Source organism: Perca fluviatilis, chromosome 4, assembly GCF_010015445.1.
Source record: "Perca fluviatilis chromosome 4, GENO_Pfluv_1.0, whole genome shotgun sequence".
In the NCBI taxonomy this organism is placed as follows: domain Eukaryota; kingdom Metazoa; phylum Chordata; class Actinopteri; order Perciformes; family Percidae; genus Perca; species Perca fluviatilis.
In genome coordinates, this window is record NC_053115.1 from 21088418 (window position 1) to 21108135 (window position 19718).

At 38.8% G+C, this 19718-nt stretch overlaps 3 protein-coding genes across 4 annotated transcripts; 2 read left to right on the forward strand and 1 right to left on the reverse strand.

Moving 5' to 3' along the window:
- The first annotated feature begins 893 nt into the window (after window positions 1-893).
- Window positions 894-5976, forward strand: LOC120558205 (aflatoxin B1 aldehyde reductase member 4-like). 2 transcript variants are annotated; one of them, XM_039799159.1, is made up of 7 exons: window positions 894-1341; window positions 2439-2626; window positions 2813-2917; window positions 3109-3205; window positions 4152-4251; window positions 4412-4541; window positions 5155-5976. In XM_039799159.1, exons 1-7 carry the CDS (start codon window positions 1068-1070, stop codon window positions 5314-5316), a joined length of 1056 nt encoding a protein of 351 aa, XP_039655093.1. In that variant the 5' UTR covers window positions 894-1067; the 3' UTR covers window positions 5317-5976. The 2 variants fall into 2 exon arrangements, with proteins under 2 accessions (XP_039655093.1, XP_039655094.1); XM_039799160.1 differs by lacking the exon at window positions 4412-4541.
- A 4016-nt stretch (window positions 5977-9992) lies between these two features.
- Window positions 9993-15029, forward strand: LOC120556970 (aflatoxin B1 aldehyde reductase member 4-like). Its single transcript, XM_039796908.1, has 7 exons — window positions 9993-10445; window positions 12095-12282; window positions 12477-12581; window positions 12966-13062; window positions 13571-13670; window positions 13802-13931; window positions 14224-15029. The coding sequence occupies exons 1-7, from the start codon at window positions 10154-10156 to the stop codon at window positions 14383-14385; spliced, it is 1074 nt and encodes a 357-aa protein (XP_039652842.1). The 5' UTR covers window positions 9993-10153; the 3' UTR covers window positions 14386-15029.
- On the reverse strand, window positions 14595-18395 carry mrto4 (MRT4 homolog, ribosome maturation factor). The gene is made up of 8 exons (XM_039796909.1): window positions 18271-18395; window positions 17959-18017; window positions 17771-17874; window positions 17603-17684; window positions 17433-17500; window positions 15976-16127; window positions 15316-15392; window positions 14595-15214 (listed from the first exon to the last, which is right to left on the reverse strand). Exons 1-8 carry the CDS (start codon window positions 18296-18298, stop codon window positions 15071-15073), a joined length of 714 nt encoding a protein of 237 aa, XP_039652843.1. The 5' UTR covers window positions 18299-18395; the 3' UTR covers window positions 14595-15070.
- Window positions 18396-19718: the final 1323 nt, after the last annotated feature.

Sequence of the window (19718 nt, forward strand, 5' to 3'; positions counted from 1 at the left end):
AGTTTACTAGTGCATACGATCCTTTAAACAAATATTATGAAACAAATAAATACAATTATTGAATGATATAAACTAAAGTCTTAGTCATTCTAAGACGGGGTCTCAATATGTATAAACTATACTGCATGATTTTTCATTAAGAAAAATATTGTATCCTATTTTTTGAAAGATTGAGGCTCTCTGATCATGTAGGCTATCAATGATCAAAACTGTCACCCTTACCCCACCAAGGAATTTTTGTGCTATAAGGGTAGTAAAACACCTTGGAAAATCTAATAGTTTCTGAACATGTATTAAGTGAAATACTTAACTTACTTCAGAAAATTTGTATTGGTCAGCACCTCCCCAGTTCATTGGCAGTGAGGTTAAGTGGCTTGCTGGCATAGATTTGACCGTTCTACGATAACGTCAAGGATATCTTCTAAGAAGAACTTCTTGAAGTAATGGAGTGGGGACATGTTGTCATCAGGCTGTGGACGTGTAAGTGTAATTATTCCAGGAGTATAAATTGGGTGTAGACCAGTATTTTTCTGCCTCTCAAACCTGATTCAGGGATGAATTATTCTGTCTCTGTCGCTGTCACTTCCCTCAAACTCACTGTCCTAACTATCAGAGTATATGTATGGTCCTAACTGGGATTAGGCTTCATTTGCCCATAGTATGTTCATGCAGACATTACATTTCAGTGGATGTCTGAACTGCACATTGCTGTATGCAGGACAAAATATACTGTATATAAAGTATACAGTCATATTCATCCCATACAGTCTATGGGGAAAAACCCAGATTTGCTGACACCTTGTGGTTTAAAATAAGAACTAATTGTAGTGATGCAGATGATGCAACAAAGAGACTTGAATAAATATTAACTATGTTGTCTAAAACAACAAGTGGTCACAGAAAACGAACTTTGCACTGCCTCAACTACAGCCAAGCAAAGAAGGCAAATAGCTGTTTAGTAAATTTATCAAATATTCATTTTTTAATTTGGTTAAGTACCTTTACAACGCTACCTTATCACCACTTCAAAACGACCTTAAGTAACAGGCTAGCTGCTGTACTGTAGCATGCAGTGGGTAAAAATAGGAAGACAGACATTTAAAGATGTGCTCACACATTTGCCGAGATTTGTGGCTCGTCGAAACATGTCGTTGTCTCAAACTAAACGGCCAGTTTCCTTACTGGGAACTATGTCGTTGGGTCAACCAGCCAACGCAGAGCAGAGCCTGGAGATGGTGAAGATTTTCCTGGACAGGGGACACATCCATGTGGACACAGCCTTCATGTATGTGGATGGGAAGTCAGAGACAGCCTTAGGGGGCATGAATCTTCCTAAAACAGGTAACGTTATATCAGAAACACCGATATTTGTAATGACTGTGTGCCATTGCATGCCAAAGACTTTTTTTTTTAATAGGCTACTTGAAGTAAAGAGGCATGCTTATTTTACAATCAAAAGTTAATCCTTATATCAGCCATTAAAAATAAATTTGCATTAAAAAAAGGCCACCAGAGAGATCACTGACCTACAGTAGTGGCCAAAGACCACAACCTCAGTATTTTCAACAATGTGGACAGGATGGAGTCCATGAGTGAGTCAGTCAGTGAGGGACATTCACTCTTCTAGGCCAGTCCTCTACACTAAAGGGTCCAGCAGGGTCTACCAACCCATAAACTGTGAAAAATAAGACAACCCAGTCAGTTCTTTTGTGGGATGCCTAGATCAGAAAACAGGGGGATTCAACAAGCCATATAGGTTTTGCTCGCCCAGGCTCAATAGAATATACTGCCCCGAATCTGAGTATCTACACCCGGGGCTTGAGAACTATCTTTGCCAAGGAGCACCATCCTTATCACAAACCAATCAGAGCAGACTGGGCTTTTTTGGGAGTGGGGCTGTAAGAGAAAAGCGCTAAAAGCGTTTCAGACAAAGGGTGTATGCAGTTATATTCAGACAGACAGTATGAGAAAAATCAAGAGGTTGTTGAACGTTAAACATGTAAACATGTTCTAGTAAAAAAACAAAAATACAAATATGAACCTGGAAATTAACATATAGTCGCTTTCATTCTACAATCTTCTCATTACGTTCAGATGTATAAATCTGCTTTTTTTAACATACTGACTAAAATGAATAAATAGCCTAAAACATAAAAATGTAAAAACAATTATAAACAGTTCTCTAATAATGCATACAAAAAACTCCCAACTCCCGGTCCGACCATGGGTCCAACTCAAAAGGGGGTCCTAATTTAGGTGACCATAACTTTGCTTTTCTGTAAATGTCTAGTAAGGGGCACTTTGCTACAGCCTAAACATACTTACAGTCTGACCATGGAATATAGTCTTTTTTTAACATAATAGAGTCATTAGGATAGCTGTTTGCTAAAAACACCCTGTAAGTGACATACTTTTAATTCAGTGTTTCTGTGTGACAGTAAGCATAGCAACCAAGGCCAACCCCTGGGATGGGAAGACGCTGAAGCCAGAGAGTGTGCGATCTCAGCTGGAAACCTCCCTTCAGAGGCTGCGGACCGATTGTGTGGACCTTTTCTACCTTCATGCCCCTGACCACCAGAACCCCATCCAGGATACCCTTAGGGCCTGTAATGAACTGCACAAAGAGGTAAAGAGATCCCATAACTAATGTTCCATGAGTTATAACTGGAACCTTTCCTTTAACATGACACACCAACAAGGACAGCAGCTTTGTCTACAATGTATACTTCTTAAAATCAATTGATGATACTGTACCTATTATGTTGGGAATATTTAATTAAACTATGCTTTCATTTTAAAATATCCCCCTCAGGGAAAATTCAAGGAGTTTGGTGTATCAAACTATGCATCGTGGCAAGTGGCTGAAATTGCCAGCATCTGCAGAAACAACAACTGGATTGTTCCCACTGTGTATCAGGTATTCTGACACCTTGCTTTAAAAACAGCCTTTTAGTTTCATCTCCAATCAACTGCATCAGAAACTGGCCCCAGTGATTCTTCCATCTCACTTATCTTTAATTTGATGTTCTTGAACTAAATCTTATTTTTCTTTGATGGCTATGCTTTCACTCTATTTTGAAAACTTAAAACTCTTACAACCTTTCACAGGGAATGTACAACGCCATTACAAGACAGGTTGAGACAGAGTTGCTGCCATGTCTGAGATACTACGGAATGAGATTCTATGCATACAATCCCCTAGCAGGTGCTGTATATCCTCCTTTTGTGTTACACCTTTTACTGCAGTCGTCATTTAAATAGTTTCTTTCAAAAAGGAGATGCTCACAGTTGGTGATACTTGGTGGCCAGCAGATTCAATCCTAAGGATTTCGGTGTTCCCCCCGACTTAGACTATAGCTCCACCATGAGGTTGACATTTTTGGTTTTAAGTGAAATTTCTCAACAACTATTGGATGGATGGCAAATCATTTTGGTACACACATCCAACCCATAAACTGTGAAATAAGACAACCCAGCCAGTTCTTTTGTGGGATGCCTAGATCAGATAACGGGGATTCAACAAGCCATATAGGTTTTGCTCACCCAGGCTCAATAGAATATACTGCCCCGAATCTGAGTATCTACACTCGGGGCTTGAGAACTATCTTTGCCAAGGAGCACCATCCTTATCACAAACCAATCAGAGCAGACTGGGCTTTTTCGGGAGTGGGGCTGTAAGAGAAATTAATAAATTGTAATCACTTTATAATCTTTTAACTTTTCACCTAGCGCCATCATCAGGTCAAACATTGAATTTGTCCAATACTTTGGTTTATGACCACATACTTGAAAAACATGCATCAGCCACAACTATACTTTATGATAATTTTGTGCCAATTAGCAAATGTTAGCATGCTAACATGCTAAACTAATGGTGAAAATGATAAACAGCATACCTGCTAAACATCAGCATGTTAGCATACTGACATTAGCATTTGCTGTGGCTCAAAGCGCTACTGTGCCTACGGACAGCCTCACAGAGCCACTACCATGACTGTAGACCCTTATTTTGTTTTGATATTAGTTTTAACATTTTCTCAAAAATGTAGCATCAAAAGCCTGTATTTTGAGTGGGTGACAGTATTGAGTGCATAAATAGTAGAACCCTAGATCATTTTAGTTTGAATTCTAACATTACTCCTCCTCTGCAGCTGGCATTCTGACAGGAAAGTACCATTACCAAGACAAAGATGTACCCCAGCCTGCAGGACGATTCTTTGGTAACAAATTGGCTGCAGCATACAGGGACAGGTGAAAGACCTGCAGTTTACATTTGAGATATTCCCAACAAGAAACTTGTTTTTAACAGTATGTTGTTGCATCATGTTAGGTATTTCTGCATGTCTGCACTTATCTACATCTTCCACTGATAAAAGCACACATAGTCATTGCGCCTGTCCTCTTCTGTCAGATACTGGAAGCAGAGTCAATTCAAAGCAATAGACGTGGTTCAAAAGGCCTTGGAGACAGTTTATGGCTCAGAGAAACCCACCCTGACTTCTGCTGCTATGCGCTGGTTGTACCATCACTCCCAACTTAAGGTAGCTATTGTGCATGGAGCACTGCAGCGGCATGATATTGTTAATACAGCACAAATGCTGGGAACTATGCCTGCAACTAAGTCCTTGATACATCATTACATTTTGTGTTTTTTTTCAACCAACAGTCCTAAACCCAAAAATATTCAGTTTACAATGACATAAAACAGAAAACAAGCAACTCCTCACATTGGAGAAGCTGCAACCAGAGAAGTTTGGACATTTTTGCTTAAAAAAATATATTCAGAATTTTTCAGATTAATCGTTGCAGCTGTACTGAGAACTGTCTTTGTAGTATATAGGATAATGATAAATTAAGATTCCAGCTGTCATACCATTTAAAAGCCTAATTGGTACTTTTTGGCGCAATTGGCATATTTTTTCTAAATCAACATCAATCCTCCCAGAAATAAATTAAGAATTTAAATGATATGCACATGATCAACTGTATAAAACCCACAGTTTGGTATTTGTCAATACCAAAATCCTAGCTCTTTTCATCTGAAAGTGCCTAGTCAGAGTCTAAAGGCTGTACTGATGCTTATAGTTGTTATAAGTAGTTTTGGTTTGATAGCATCACTTTTCTCTTTGACCATTCAATTGTCTGCTGTTCCAGGGTGATCTTGGTGATGGAGTCATCATTGGCATGTCAAGTATGGAGCAACTTCAGCAAAACCTGGCTGCTGCAGAGGAGGGTCCTCTGGATGAAAGAGTGGTCGCCGCCTTCAATGAGGCCTGGAATCTTGTAGCCCACGAGTGTCCAAACTACATCCGTTGACCAGCCAAAATAGTCCAATGAAATTTTAGAGAGAAAAGAGATCTGCTAAAGCCCCTTTCCCTTAATTTCCTTCGTTACTTGTACCTTTTTCCTGAAATCACCCTTGAAATTTGTTTTTGTGTAGTAACGAAGAGCACTTTTAAAATTAAGATATTTTTTTCAGGGAAAAATAACTGCCTTAATAAAACTATTACATTAAAAAGAAAACCAATTTGAGTCACCAGTGTTCACTGAACAACAATTCAGTCGAAAGCTAAAATTCAAGGTGAAGGGTGAAAAAAGGCCAAAGGAGAGAGATTAAAGACTCTAGGGGCAGCACTGGCAGTCAGGATGAATGGTTTGAATGTCCCTCTGTTGTTGAAGGCATTTTCTATAGTAAAACAGTCAAGAACTCACCAGAATACAAGCCTACTCAGGAGTAAGCACGTCTCCCTCCTTACAGACTTTGTGGTCCTTCAGCAGTGGCAACACTCCTGTAATAACTAAGATTATACAAATTGTGACTATCATCGACCAAACAGATCTGTCATCTAACCTGAAAAGCCTTAATTTTCTCATGTCTTTGACACAAGTTTTTGCATGTTCCGCCCTCATCATTATCTACTATCCTCCATTAGGAAATATTAGGGAAGTACTTATTAAAAAGTCATACATTTTCAAGTTGTTCCTCACTTGTTTCTCAATCATTAATTTATCATAGCTACTCTATAATATTTTATTAATTACTCATTAACTTATTGTTCACTAGCAGTTAGTTCCTCATTCATTCCTAATTTGTTCCCTGGTAACTACTCAAATTGTGTGTAACTTTTTGTAAAGTGTTAGCATATTTTGTACGTGCTGATATTCATTCCCTCCACCAATACGGAGTTTATTTAGTTCCATTAAGGGTGTATTGTTGTAAACAAAGCTTGTGGAGCTGGGAAATAAGCGTACATGCAGAGCAATATCCTTGCATATGGTGCCATGACGCAAATGGACGCAAAATAAAGAAGCATCAGCAGGAAGGGAAGTGCCAACCACTCATGGTAGGCATGGACATCTAGGAAAACCAAGTGATATACTATCACCTGTGGAGTCAACAGAGGATGTTTGGGGTTGAGCCTGAAGCAGCTAGTGGTCACTCTGCAGGGGAAACAGCTGATGGTGGGTCACAGGGTCAGCAGCCAGGACCGACTACTGCTGCTCTCCAAACAAAGCTTTCATTGCGCGCATGTGTGTTCATGACCCTAAAGAGTCCAGGGTCATTGGCGCTGTCCATGCAACCTCCTAGGTACCAAAAGAGCATGTTTTTTGAATTAGATCAGGGACTCTGTAGTCTCGCATTGCCAGACCATCCGGGACTCTCAGACACATCAGAGATCATCTGAGATATATGCTGCCAAAGTGGGGTCAGAAAAACATATATACACTACTGGTCAAAAGTTTTAGAACACCCCAATTTTCCAGGTTTTTATTGAAATTCATGCAGTTCAATGTCTTATTGTACTCTGAAATGAAAGAATAGAACAAATAAATAATTGAAGTTAAAAGAAATCATGGAATCAATTTATAAACCAAAATGTATTCTAAATTTTTGACTCATCAAAGTAGCCCCCTTTGGCAGATATAACAGCTGAACACACTCGTGGCATTCTTTCTACAATGGAAATCAAATATTCTTCAGAAAGTTCTTCCCAACTCTGTTGCAGAAGTTCCCATAAATGTGTGGCACTTGTAGGTTGCTTTGCTTTCACTTTTCTGTCCAGTTCATCCCAAACCAGCTCAATGGGGTTTAAGTCTGGTGACTGTGCTGGCCACTCCAGGTTTTTAAGCTTACCATCTTGTTCTTTTTTGCTAAGGTAGTTCTGGCATAGCTTGGACATATGTTTTGGGTCATTATCTTGCTGTAGGATGAACCCCTGACCAACTAGGCGCATACCAGAGGGTACTGCATGGCGCTGCAAAATGCTGTGGTAGCCGTTTTGGTTCAGGGTGCCTTTCACTCTGTACAAATCACCGACCCTGGATCCAGCAAAACAGCCCCAGACCATCATGCTTCCTCCTCCATGTCTGACAGTTGATGTCACACACTGAGGAACCATACTTTCGCCTACTTGACGGCGTACAAAAATCCTGCGTGATGAACCGAAGATTTCAAATCTTCTATCAAACCTGCAGCTCAAAGTCTTCTCTTTACAGTTGAAACTGAGACTTGCTTATTACGACCACTATTAAGCTGTGCTTGAAGCTGTTGTCCTGTGACCCACCTATCATGTAAGTTGTTGACTCTCAGAAACTTGTCTTCTGATTCTGTTGTGGCTTTGGGTCTGCCAGACCTCTTCCTGTCAGAGTTTCCCCCAGTTTCTAAGTGCCTTTTGATGGTGAAGAATACTGTACTCACTGACACCTTGACTTTCTTCGCAATTTCTCTGTAGGAAAGACCAACATTCTTAAGTGTTATGATGGTCTGTATCTCTTCCATTAATTGCCTTTTTCCCGCCATTTTTATAGCAACACACTACTTTCTGCAGTATAATACTGTTCAAATAATGCTCACGAGGGTACGGTACCACAGTGTGTTCCAACAATACTTTTATATAAACAGAGGGGTTGTAAGTAGGAGGAGAGTGGGGACAGTTGCAACGTGTGGCAGTTGCAACATTGCTGATTTCTCCAATCAGGAATGAGCTAGAGTCATGAAACTCCTAATGCACATGCTCAGTAGGCCCCTCCATCTTTCTGGAAGTTAACAGCCACATGCCATTGTTCCTTATGGGATAACTGAAATTCAAGGTGAAAAAGTAACTTTTTTTAAGACCAGATTTTTTGTCATACTGTCTAAACTGTTTAAGTATTGATCTTTATCGTTATATAGTTTGAATGTGCAGTTTCTTAGCTCTTAACAGAATTAGGTACCATGTGTTAAAGCTAATGTGTTAGGCTAGCATTGCTAGTTTTAAGATGGCTGCCAGGGGGTGGGACAGTTGCAACGCATTGTTGCAACTGTCCCCCTATGCAACTGTCCACACATGGTGTTGCAACTGTCCCTCATGACAACAATAATGACAATTAGATCAAATTGATATAAAAGGCAATTCAGTGGTTTGATAACTCTAGTCTCAAATAAACTGAAAAAATATTTGAATAATTATGCCGAAGTATGAGTTTTATTACATCTAAATGACTGTTGCAACTGCCCCTCGGTACTGTTGCAACTGTCCCCATATATGGGGACAGTTGCAACATTTTTCAAGGTCCATTTAAGTACAAATTACTTTCATATTATCATATGTACACATGTTAGAGCAGTATGGGCAAGTAAGTGACATATATGGGTTTAATATATAATTCTTTTTGTCTTTCTAATACAAACGGTTGCTGAGAAACTGAAGGAAATGTAAAAAGTGTTGCAACCGCCCCCACGCTCCCCTAACCCAGACAAGTTGGAACACCTGTGGGAATTGGTAGCACCAACTTTCAAAGCTTGATCAACCTCCATTTCTGCAGAACAGCTTTATATTGTTTACCCATTTCTTGTTCCCTGAAAAAGGCCTTTTTGTAAAATACTGAAATGTACATTATTTTTCAGTTTTGGGTAACGTTACTTTTTTTTTAACTTCAGGCAGTTCACCACTTACCTTTGTACCATTTCAAGCTATTCATTGGACTTGAACTGCTAAAATTTCAATAAAAAACAAAAAGAATTGGGGTGTTCTAAAACTTTTGACCAGTAGTGTACACATACACATATATACACACACACACACACACACACACACACACACACACACACACACACACACACATATATATATATATATATATATAAATATATATATATATATATATATATATATATATATATATATATATATATATATATATAATATTACTACTGGTGCATACAATCCCTTTGACAAGTAATATGAAACAAATAAATACAATTCTGGAATAATATAAACTAAAGTCTTAAAAGTTTTGAGAATTTTATTTTTTATTTAAGTACATTCGTACACAAGTACTTTTACATGAGTATAACATTCAAGTAATCTTTCCACTTCTGCAGGAATCCTCAGACCCTCGTGGGCCCCTAAGGTTCTCTGTGTGGCAATTACATTGTGTTAATTTGATTATTTATTTATTTGTTTGGCAATATGCCCTACTAAAACAAAATATAAATGGAAATTGTAAGGATCATTAAGAAGGGCTAGCTCCTGCATTTTTACCCAATCTTATCTTGGCCCTGAGTCAGAATCTCGTTTTAATTACCTTTAATATTTCAGTTGATATTATGGTTACATGGTGCATATACTATTATCACACTATCTTCTGGAAACATTGTAATAGGGCATTATGTAGTGTAAAAACACATGTTGGTTTCTGAGACTGGGCAGGCTTAATAGGGGCCTACAGCTCATTTTTGTCCCATCAATACAAATAGTTATTTAGTTAGGATGCACTAAAACGATCCTATGTTTACTGTATTTGCTTATCATGTATAGTAGGTCTATATATGGACTGCACATTGCAGGATGCAGGACACACACTTTTGTATAAACAAAATAATGAATGGTGAATTCCTGACATCTTGTGGTTAAAAATAAGAACTACATCTAGTATGATTCTCTACAGATTATGCAACGAAGGGACTTGAACAAACATTAATTTCATGTCGAAAACGACAGGAAGTGGTCACAGAAAACGAACTTTGTACTATCTCAACTACAGCCAAGCAAAGAAGCCAAACAGCTGTTTAGAATTTTTTTTTCTCCATTTTAAACCGGTTAAGTAACTTTACGACGCTCCCTAATCGCCACTTCCACGACCTTTGACCGTAGTCGCAGCTAACTGTAGCATGCGGTGGGTAATAACAGGAAGACTGTGCACACTTAGACATAGCATTATTAAAGACGTGCTCATACATTTGCCGAGATTTGTGGCTCGTCGAAATATGTCGTCGTCTCAAACTAAACGACCGGTTTCCTTACTGGGAACTATGGCGTTCGGTGGACGAGCCGACGCCGAGCAGAGCCTGGAGATGGTGAAGACTTTCCTGGACAGGGGACACATCCATGTGGACACTGCCTTGATGTATGTGGATGGGAAGTCAGAGACAATCATAGGCGGCATGAATCTTCCTAAAACAGGTATATCAGAGCACCCATATTCGTATTGACTCTGTGTGCTGAGTTTCTTAAGTGGTCTAAGCAAGCTGTCCCTCAAGTCATTAGACCAAAGATCTTCAACAGGGGGCCCGTGACCCCTAGGGGGTCCTCAGAGTTACTGCAGGGGGGGCGCCAAATTCTTTAAAAATATATATTTTTGAAAGTTTATTTTTTCAAAAATGAAATGTCTGAAAATATACATCGACGTGAATCTAACATATTACCTAATAGCAAAGATATATTGGCGTATTTTTGCAAAAACAAATGACACATTGAAGATAAGCTTACTATAGGTAAGGTAGCTAAGTAGCCATACAGTTAGGCTTAAAGATTCACTGTGCCTTCCACATGCATGTTTAACGTTAAATCATGATCTATAAATAATATCCATTTTTTTCATGCCTTCGGCCCAGTTTAATATAGAAGATATGCAGTAGGGCGTCCCTACTTAGTCTCTCTTTGAGCTAAGGGGTCCCTGGCCTAAAAAACGTTGAAGCATTAGACGATTGAATGACCAACCGGCACCAGCTTGGAATTATGGGTATCAAAATTGGCCCGAGCCCCCTCTAACAAACTGATAACAGCTAGCACTGATCATTGATTTGATAACTTTTTCAAGAATGAAACGTTAAATAAATAAAATAAAACCATTTATTTATTTATAATTTATTTTATGTGTAAGGGACCATACATGTACAATAAACATACTTTACTATTTGAGATACATGATAAGATAGAAGGTTGTTTTGCTAGGTCATAAACATACAAACACACAATGACAAAACAGGACACATAATGCAAAATCACACACACACACACACACGCACAATGTCAGCAAGGCAAAACCAATAAAATGTAGATTTAATGTGGTCACAGAGTTGGGTAGCGACTAGCAGACTTCCTAGGTTTTGACCTGATCAAACTCTGTCCTAGCTTTTAACTTATAGAGTAAATCCAGCAATTTATTATTAGTATTAATTAAAGTAGCAGGATTCACAAGAGGCAGATAAAAAGAAGAATGGTCAAAATCAGATCAGCCGATGTACGTTCAGTCCCTTGTATGGTTCGAGTGGATGCTATTGATCCTGGATCCTGCATTTCTCAACGGCTAATTTCTGCACAGGAGCCTCCTAACCGGTTTATGCGGACATGTTTGTATCGCTTGTTTAAGTATGATGTAAAGTTGCAGCTCCTTTGGAGATAATTCAAAAACATTGACATCAACATTCACACTGGGCAGCATTGAGCCCAGTGTTTTACCTGCCAATATAATACATCAGTTACATTAAAGATGTGCTGTATACAGTATTTGTGCATTGACACATGAAATGATGTGTAAAAGCTATTTGTGAAAACACTTTCTAGAGCCTGTTGGAGGCTGGACAAAGCAAGTATTAACATAAGAACAGGGCCAGAAATGAGCCCTGGGAACAAGTACGTATATTATCATAGTACTTGTATGATTATCATTATCCTGATTTGGTCTGATTGTTAACTGGACTTAAGTCCTCTTAATACCAGAATATCCCTTGATAACCACACCGCCAGATAATCAAGAGTCATTAAGATAGCTGTTTGCTAAAAACACCCTGTAAGTGACCGACTTTTAATTCAGTGTTTCTGTGTGACAGTAAGCATAGCAACCAAGGCCAACCCCTGGGATGGGAAGACGCTGAAGCCAGAGAGTGTGCGATCTCAGCTGGAAACCTCCCTTCAGAGGCTGCGGACCGATTGTGTGGACCTTTTCTACCTTCATGCCCCAGACCACCAGAACCCCATCCAGGATACCCTTAGGGCCTGTAATGAACTGCACAAAGAGGTAAAGAGATCCCATAACTAATGTTCCATGAGTTATAACTGGAACCTTTCCTTTAACATGACACACCAACATGGACAGCAGCTTTGTCTACAATGTATACTTTTTAAATCAATTGATCAATCAATGATACTGTACCTATTATGTTGGGAATATTTAATTAAACTATGATTTTCATGTTAAAATATCCCCCTCAGGGAAAATTCAAGGAGTTTGGTGTATCAAACTATGCATCGTGGGAAGTGGCTGAAATTGCCAGCATCTGCAGACACAACAACTGGATTGTTCCCACTGTGTATCAGGTATTCTGACACCTTGTTTTAAAACAGCCTTTTAGTTTCATCTCCAATCAGTTGCATCATCTTAGAATAAGTAAGCTGCTCAATGTATGTTCATGTTGCATCCCTCCATATGAGTGGCTGTGTGGTGAAAATCCCATTCTTTTCATGTAAATATGATACTTTGGTCTAGAAATTCCTGTGTTTTTAGAGTGAGTTGAAAACCTTTGTGCAACTGCTTATCCAGAATTTCAGCAGCCCAAGTGCTCTCACTATAATCTTTAATTTGATGTTCTTGACTATCTTCACCTCATCTTATCCTTCTTTCTTTGCTTACTATACTTTCACTTAAATTTATCCTCTGACTATTTTCTGTACCCTAACTTCTACTCTTGCAACCTTTCACAGGGAATGTACAACGCCATTACAAGACAGGTTGAGACAGAGTTGCTGCCATGTCTGAGATACTACGGAATAAGATTCTATGCATACAATCCCCTAGCAGGTGCTGGATATCCTCCTTTTGTGTTACACCTTTTACTGCAGTCGTCATTTAAATTGTTTCTTTCAAAAAGGAGATGCTCACAGTTGGTGATACTTGGTGGCCAGCAGATTCAATCCTAGCGCCATCATCAGGTCACACACTGAATTTGTCCAATACTTGGGTTTATGACCACAGACTGGAAAAACATTCCCATCAGCCACAACTGTACTTTGTGTTTAGTGCTAATTAGCAAATGTTAGCAAGCTAAACTAATGGTGGACATGGTAAACGTGTTTACCAGAATGTTAGCATACTGACATTAGCATTTGCTGTAGCTCAAAGCACCACTGTGCCTACGGACAGCATCACAGAGCCACTACCATGACTGCAGACCCTCCAGACCTTGTTTTGACATTAGTTTTAACTTTTTCTCAAAATGTAGCATGACAAACCTTCATCTAAGGGAGTATTGTATTAACTGCATAAATGTTAGAACTCTAGCTTGAATTCTGACATTACTCCTCCGCAGGCGGTCTCCTGACAGGAAAGTACCATTACCAAGACAAAGATGGTTCCCAGCCTGCAGGACGATTTTTTGGTAACAACTGGGCTGCAGCATACAGGGACAGGTGAAAGACCTGCAGTTTATTTTTAAGACCAACAAGTAACTTGTTTGTTGTTGAATCATGGTATTTCTTCACTTATCTACATCGTCCACTGATAAAAGCACACAGTCATTGCGCCTGTCCTCTTCTGTCAGATACTGGAAGCAGAGTCAATTCAAAGCAATAGACGTGGTTCAAAAGGCCTTGGAGACCGTTTACGGCTCAGAGAAACCCACCCTGACTTCTGCTGCTATGCGCTGGTTGTATCATCACTCCCAACTTAAGGTAGCTATTGTGCATGGAGCACTGCAGTGGGATGAGATTGTGTTTTGTCAGCATCACAGGGAAATATACAAAATAAGATTGGAAATTTAAACTCTAGGGGGAAATGTATGCATCTTCGTCTGCACATTTTTTATGTGTATGTATTAATTTGGATGTGCCCGGTCAGCTGTTTAATTAACCGCAACACTACGTGTCAAAAGGCTGTATTGGTGCTGGAAAATGTTATACCATGAAACAACTTTAAATTAAACTCCTTCTTTCTCTTCGACCATTCAATTGTCTGCTGTTCCAGGGTGATCTTGGTGATGGAGTCATCATTGGCATGTCAAGTATGGAGCAACTTCAGCAAAACCTGGCTGCTGCAGAGGAGGGTCTTCTGGATGAAAGAGTGGTCGCCGCCTTCAATGAGGCCTGGAATCTTGTTGCCCACGAGTGTCCAAACTATTTCCGCTAAAGAGCCAAAATCTCCACAACAGATTTGGATAACATTTAAAGTAAATTTATAGAAAAGAGAAATCTGTTAAAGCCCCTTTCCCTTAGTTTTTTCCACCTTTTACCTGAAATGACACTTGGAATTTGTTTCATCAATTGGAGACCAGTGTGTAGTAATGTGAAGAGCACTTCATTGCTGATGTACAAATGTAAAAATGAAAACATAAGACATTTTTTCAGGGAAAAATAACTTTTTCTGGAGTCTGCCTTAAACTATTACATTAAAAAGAAAACCAATTTTCTCACAAACAAAATGTTTTTTTTCCCCCTTACACATAAAATGCTTGAAATGGATCGATTTAACACACTAAAGGACATGTGCTTATCCGTTTCAGCTATATTTACATGCAATACCTTTTTCTTATGTTGATAAAACAAGTGGCATCAACATGATTATATGTAAGCGATCATTAAGTCTCAGTTTTTACTGAACAGTGAGTCAGTCCAAAGCTAAAATTCAAGGCAAAGGACAGAAGTTCATGTTTTGGGGTGAAAAAAAGGACAAAGGAGAGACATTAAAGACTCCAGGGGCAGCACCTGCAGTCACGTGAATGGTTTTAACATCTATGTCCCTCTGCTGTGACAGCTGGCAAAAATAGGACTTTTAAAAAAAAAAACGTGTACAAGTGTCTGCTCTTGCAGAGGTTTCATTCTGCATCTTCGTCATCTTCCTCTTCATTACCCTGCATAGACTCTTCTTCACCAGCAACATTCTCAAACTCGCCTGTTTCTGAGTTCCACATACATTTGATCTGCACCTTGAATTCTGCCATCTCGATGCCAAAGAGTTTCTATTAACAAAAATGAAGCCAATTTGAACAGTCAGTCAAATACAACCCAGCATAAGGTGTCACCGTCAACATTTTCTGTAGTCAAACAGTCAAGAACTCACCAGAATACGAGCCTGCTCAGGAGTAAGCACGTCTCCCTCCTTACAGACTTCGTGGTCCTTCAGCAGTGTCACCACTCCTGTATTAATAGATTATACAAAATGTGACTATCATGTGTCATTTCCGATTGTGACAATGGTCATTTTTCAGAGGAGAAGGAGTGTCACCTGTTGCACACAAACATGTTTATTAAAAGGACAGGGCTGACCCTACCAATAATAAATGACTGTGTAGCCAAAGCCTGATAAAGCATATTCCTCTGTGTCATAGATTTCCATTGTTGTCCAAAACTATTAGACGTGTTCTTTCAATACAATGAACGTACACCGTCCTGCTATCTAGAGCACCAAATGTGTAATAATCCCTGATTTAAAAATATTCCCAAACAAATGCACTATTTACTCCTGTTTCAGTATTAAAAACTTACATGTTCAGCTGTTTTAAAATCACTGAGCCATTTTAAAAATTAAACTATATATTTGTACGCTGTTTTTAAGATTAATGCCTTCAGTAAGAACCAATGGGATTGAGGCTGAGTGCTGCAGACAGGGTAGAGAAGTCGGAAATATTGACAGATTGACTATAACATTGGTTTAGGTCTTTGCATGGGATTTGTTGATGAAAGAAAAACACAGAATACCAGCCATATCCAGTAATTGTACCTTTCTTGAGCGCAGTGGGGAGTCCTAATTGCCTCAACTGGGGCTCCATCGAGTGAGGAAACTGTTCAAGGGGTCCCTCATCCAGAGTTGTGTCCATCTGTGCACGGTTGCCTGACCGTGCATAATCCAACTCTTTGAAATGACTGAAATACCTGTAAATAGAAAACAATTTTGTCAGCTAATGAACAATATTTGGAGAATAACTGCAATTGTAGTGAATTAAAGCTGCAGTAGTTTGTCATATTTGCTATAACTGTCACTACATCCTGGCAGTACTAAATGAGATTCAGTATCTGTGATAAAAAAAAAAAAATCTAATTTCTGAGCCTCCCCCTAGTGCTCCTAATGGCATTTGCAAGTTTCCACTGCGCCCGAAGGAAAAAAAAACAATTAAAGCCGAGGAATGTAACAATGCCAGTCACTGAACTCTGGCCAAACTGTAAAACTAGGCCTTGTTGATCAAATGTGAATCAAGACGATGTTACTGCATTGCCTATTTCTAGCCAAAAATGTTTTCAAAACATATTTTTGAAATAATAAAAGGTTGTGACCTGACCGCTATGGTGAAAACAGTCAAGCCAAAACCAAGCACCGTCCATCGGCTGGAGCAAACAGTACACTAAAATATGTTTCTGAAAACTATCGAGGCAAAGAATAGGTAATGCAACAGAATCTTGATTCATATTTGATCAGCACTGCAGACTGATCTCATGAAGTGGCGTATGTATGACACGCCAATTCGTATGCCATTATTGACGTATTTATCAACGCTGTTTGGCCTCCATTGACTTTAAATTACCTTGCGATTGCGTGTGAATTGACGCCGTAGCGGCCGAAAATCCACGTATGGAGGTTGGTCGGGGTGGAGGATGGGTAAAACACAGGACTTTCACCCAGGAGAGCGGGGATCGTGTCCCGCGTGTGATGTTTCCTTTCCACGTTTGTTCTTTTCCTAAACCCAACCCCGTTCTTCTTTTCCTAAACCCAACCATCATGTCACGTTTCCTAAACCCAACCGTAGCTTTCTTCTTTTCCTAATCCCAACCGGTTGTTTTTTTCCTAAACCCAACCGTGGCCTCGCGATAACACGCCAAGTGGCGTGTATGTTTAAGCTGTGATGTTGCAGTCTGCCGGTCTCTCTGATACAGCGTAGACATACACGTGGATAGCTCAAAATGCGTACAGATAACACGCCACTTGGCTTTAGGAAAGTGGAGTGTATGTTTACACCAAGTCATGATATCACTTTGAGCACTGCCTAGTTTGACAGTTTGTTAACGTTAGAGACTCCTTGGCTCTGATTGGTTCTTTCTTATGCACCAGGTGGAAGCAGAGGATTATTTAGATTATCTGTCTCATATAGTACTGTCATGATATAGCGACAGTTTGAGCAAATATGACAGATCTTTTTTTATAGAAAAGCTACCAACTGTAGCTTTGAGTGAAGCCTTACTTACTCTTGTACCTCATCCTTTGTTTTATTTGTGAATAGTACTCCCACTTCTCCTCGTAGATACTTGGTGACCTGCACACATTATCAAAAGGCAATAACAAATGTAACGCTAAGTCTTTGCAATAGATTATTATATTTCTGGCTTATCACCGTTACCTACTGGATCTCACCTACCTTGTGCAAATTATCTTTGTATTCGTCTGTTTCTCCTTTACCCAAGGCAACCACCATGACTTTATTTTTGCCGAAGAAGAATCTGTGGAGGAGAGGAGAGTAACGTTAAGCCTCTTATGTAAGACACTTCAATTAAATTTCAAAACATGCTAGTTGACGCCCCATTACCTGCTGTGTTTCCATGCTGTCCTGATGTCTTTCAGTTTGTTATTCCTCATATTGGCCACAGAGAATATGAACAAGTTTCTGTAGGTGTCCACACATTTCCGTAACTAAAAATAAAAACATAATTTAGTGTGAGATGTTAGCAGCTTCAGCCAACCTTAATGAGCATGCATAGCTGACAAGACAATTACCTCCTCGATTAATTTCTGTTTAGACTCCAGTCCTTTCTTGGCTGTTTTCGTCAACGAAACTGAGGAAAAGATGATGTGATAAGCAGTCAGTTAGCTATGAGTTTAACTGATATCTGCCAGCAGTACGTTAACTGTCACGGTACCCAAATGTAGGCTATGTTACCAGCCATTAATCGCAGAGGGAGAAGCTAACGTTAGCTTTTTACCCAACTTCAGTTGTCCAGCACAGCTGCTACATACAAGCAATCAGTTAATATACTTAACTGCTTAATGAAATCGTACATTATACAGTTTGAACGGCTATTTACTTACTTTTCTTGTCCCTCTTTGACTTCGGCATGGTTTCCTTTCACGATGGCAGAGAAGCAGACGCACATGTGAAGTGAAAGGACCCCGAAATGTTTCTGTTTTGGTGAAGCTGTCCATGTGGTGCCTGACTACAAAAATAAAGAACTTAAATATTAAATATTTATAAGTAATCGGTGTTGCAGGTATGCAGAAATTCTAAATAAATATATGCATACGTTGAGTTAAGAGTCATGTTAGCATATATGCAAACGTTGAGTTAAGAATCATGTTAGCATTGGCGTTATTTCAAACTAATATTCCTTATAAATCGGGCAAAATAATTTCAAATGTTTTGGTACACTCTCCTATTTTTTATTTTTATTTAAACATAGTATGCATTACAAATTTGTGAAAAAAACAGTAATTTAGCTTTAAGTAATTATAGAAATATAAAAAATATACATAAAAACAAACAAAAATAAATTAACAAAAACATAAAACATGCCAGGGGTCAGCATAGAATTGAGAATAAATTAATTGAAAACATTATATAGGGAGCACAATCTTACACTTTTAATGGCTTTTTTGGTTTTTGATTAATTAATTGTCTTAATATATAGCACCATTTCTTTTTTTAATACATTAAAGTGAGGTTTTACTGGCAAATTTACATTTATGAATGAAAACTTTAATCTTAGGGATATCCAATGAAGCAAAGAGATTGACACTGGCACAACAGTGCTTCTTGGCAAATGGAATTCTCACTGAAAAGAAGTGTATCCTCCTATTCTGGAAAAAGAAAGAGGGACCAACACTGAAGATATGGCTTATGGAGATGATGGACACACTCCACCTTGAGAGGATCCGGTTCATCCTTAAGGACAAACTATCTTACAGGACAAGCAGTATCCTGACCGCAGTCCAGGGTGGGTAATTGCGGGTAGGGATTAGGGTATTTCGTTAGTTAGTTTTTTGTTTTTATTTAGATATTTATGTATCTTTATTTCCCTTCCTTATCTTTGTTTGTTTACTGTAAGAAGCACTGTAATAACAGTTTTGTAACTTGATTTTTGAAATTAAGCTTCAAAATAAAAATATTTGAAATTAATGTAAAAAATGCAAAGAATATTATGAGACTGATAAGAAAATATTCTTTCTCATGTATAGTATCAGATCTGACATAACCAAATATAAAATTTTCCAGAAAAAGTTCAAAGTCACAGGTAATATTATCCAAGACAAATCTCTACACATATCTTGCCACAGTTTGTGGGTATGTATACATTTGCAGAACAGATGGACTAGGCTCTCCTCCCATGTGTGCAGTCAAAGATTCTCTATTAGGCTACTTTGAAACCGTCTCTGGTGCAATGCATAAACATTACGCAAATGTGAGCTAAAATAAACTATACTGATATATTAATATGGGACCACGTGTTAAGTTGCATACCGGTGATGTGGCATTTCACCTA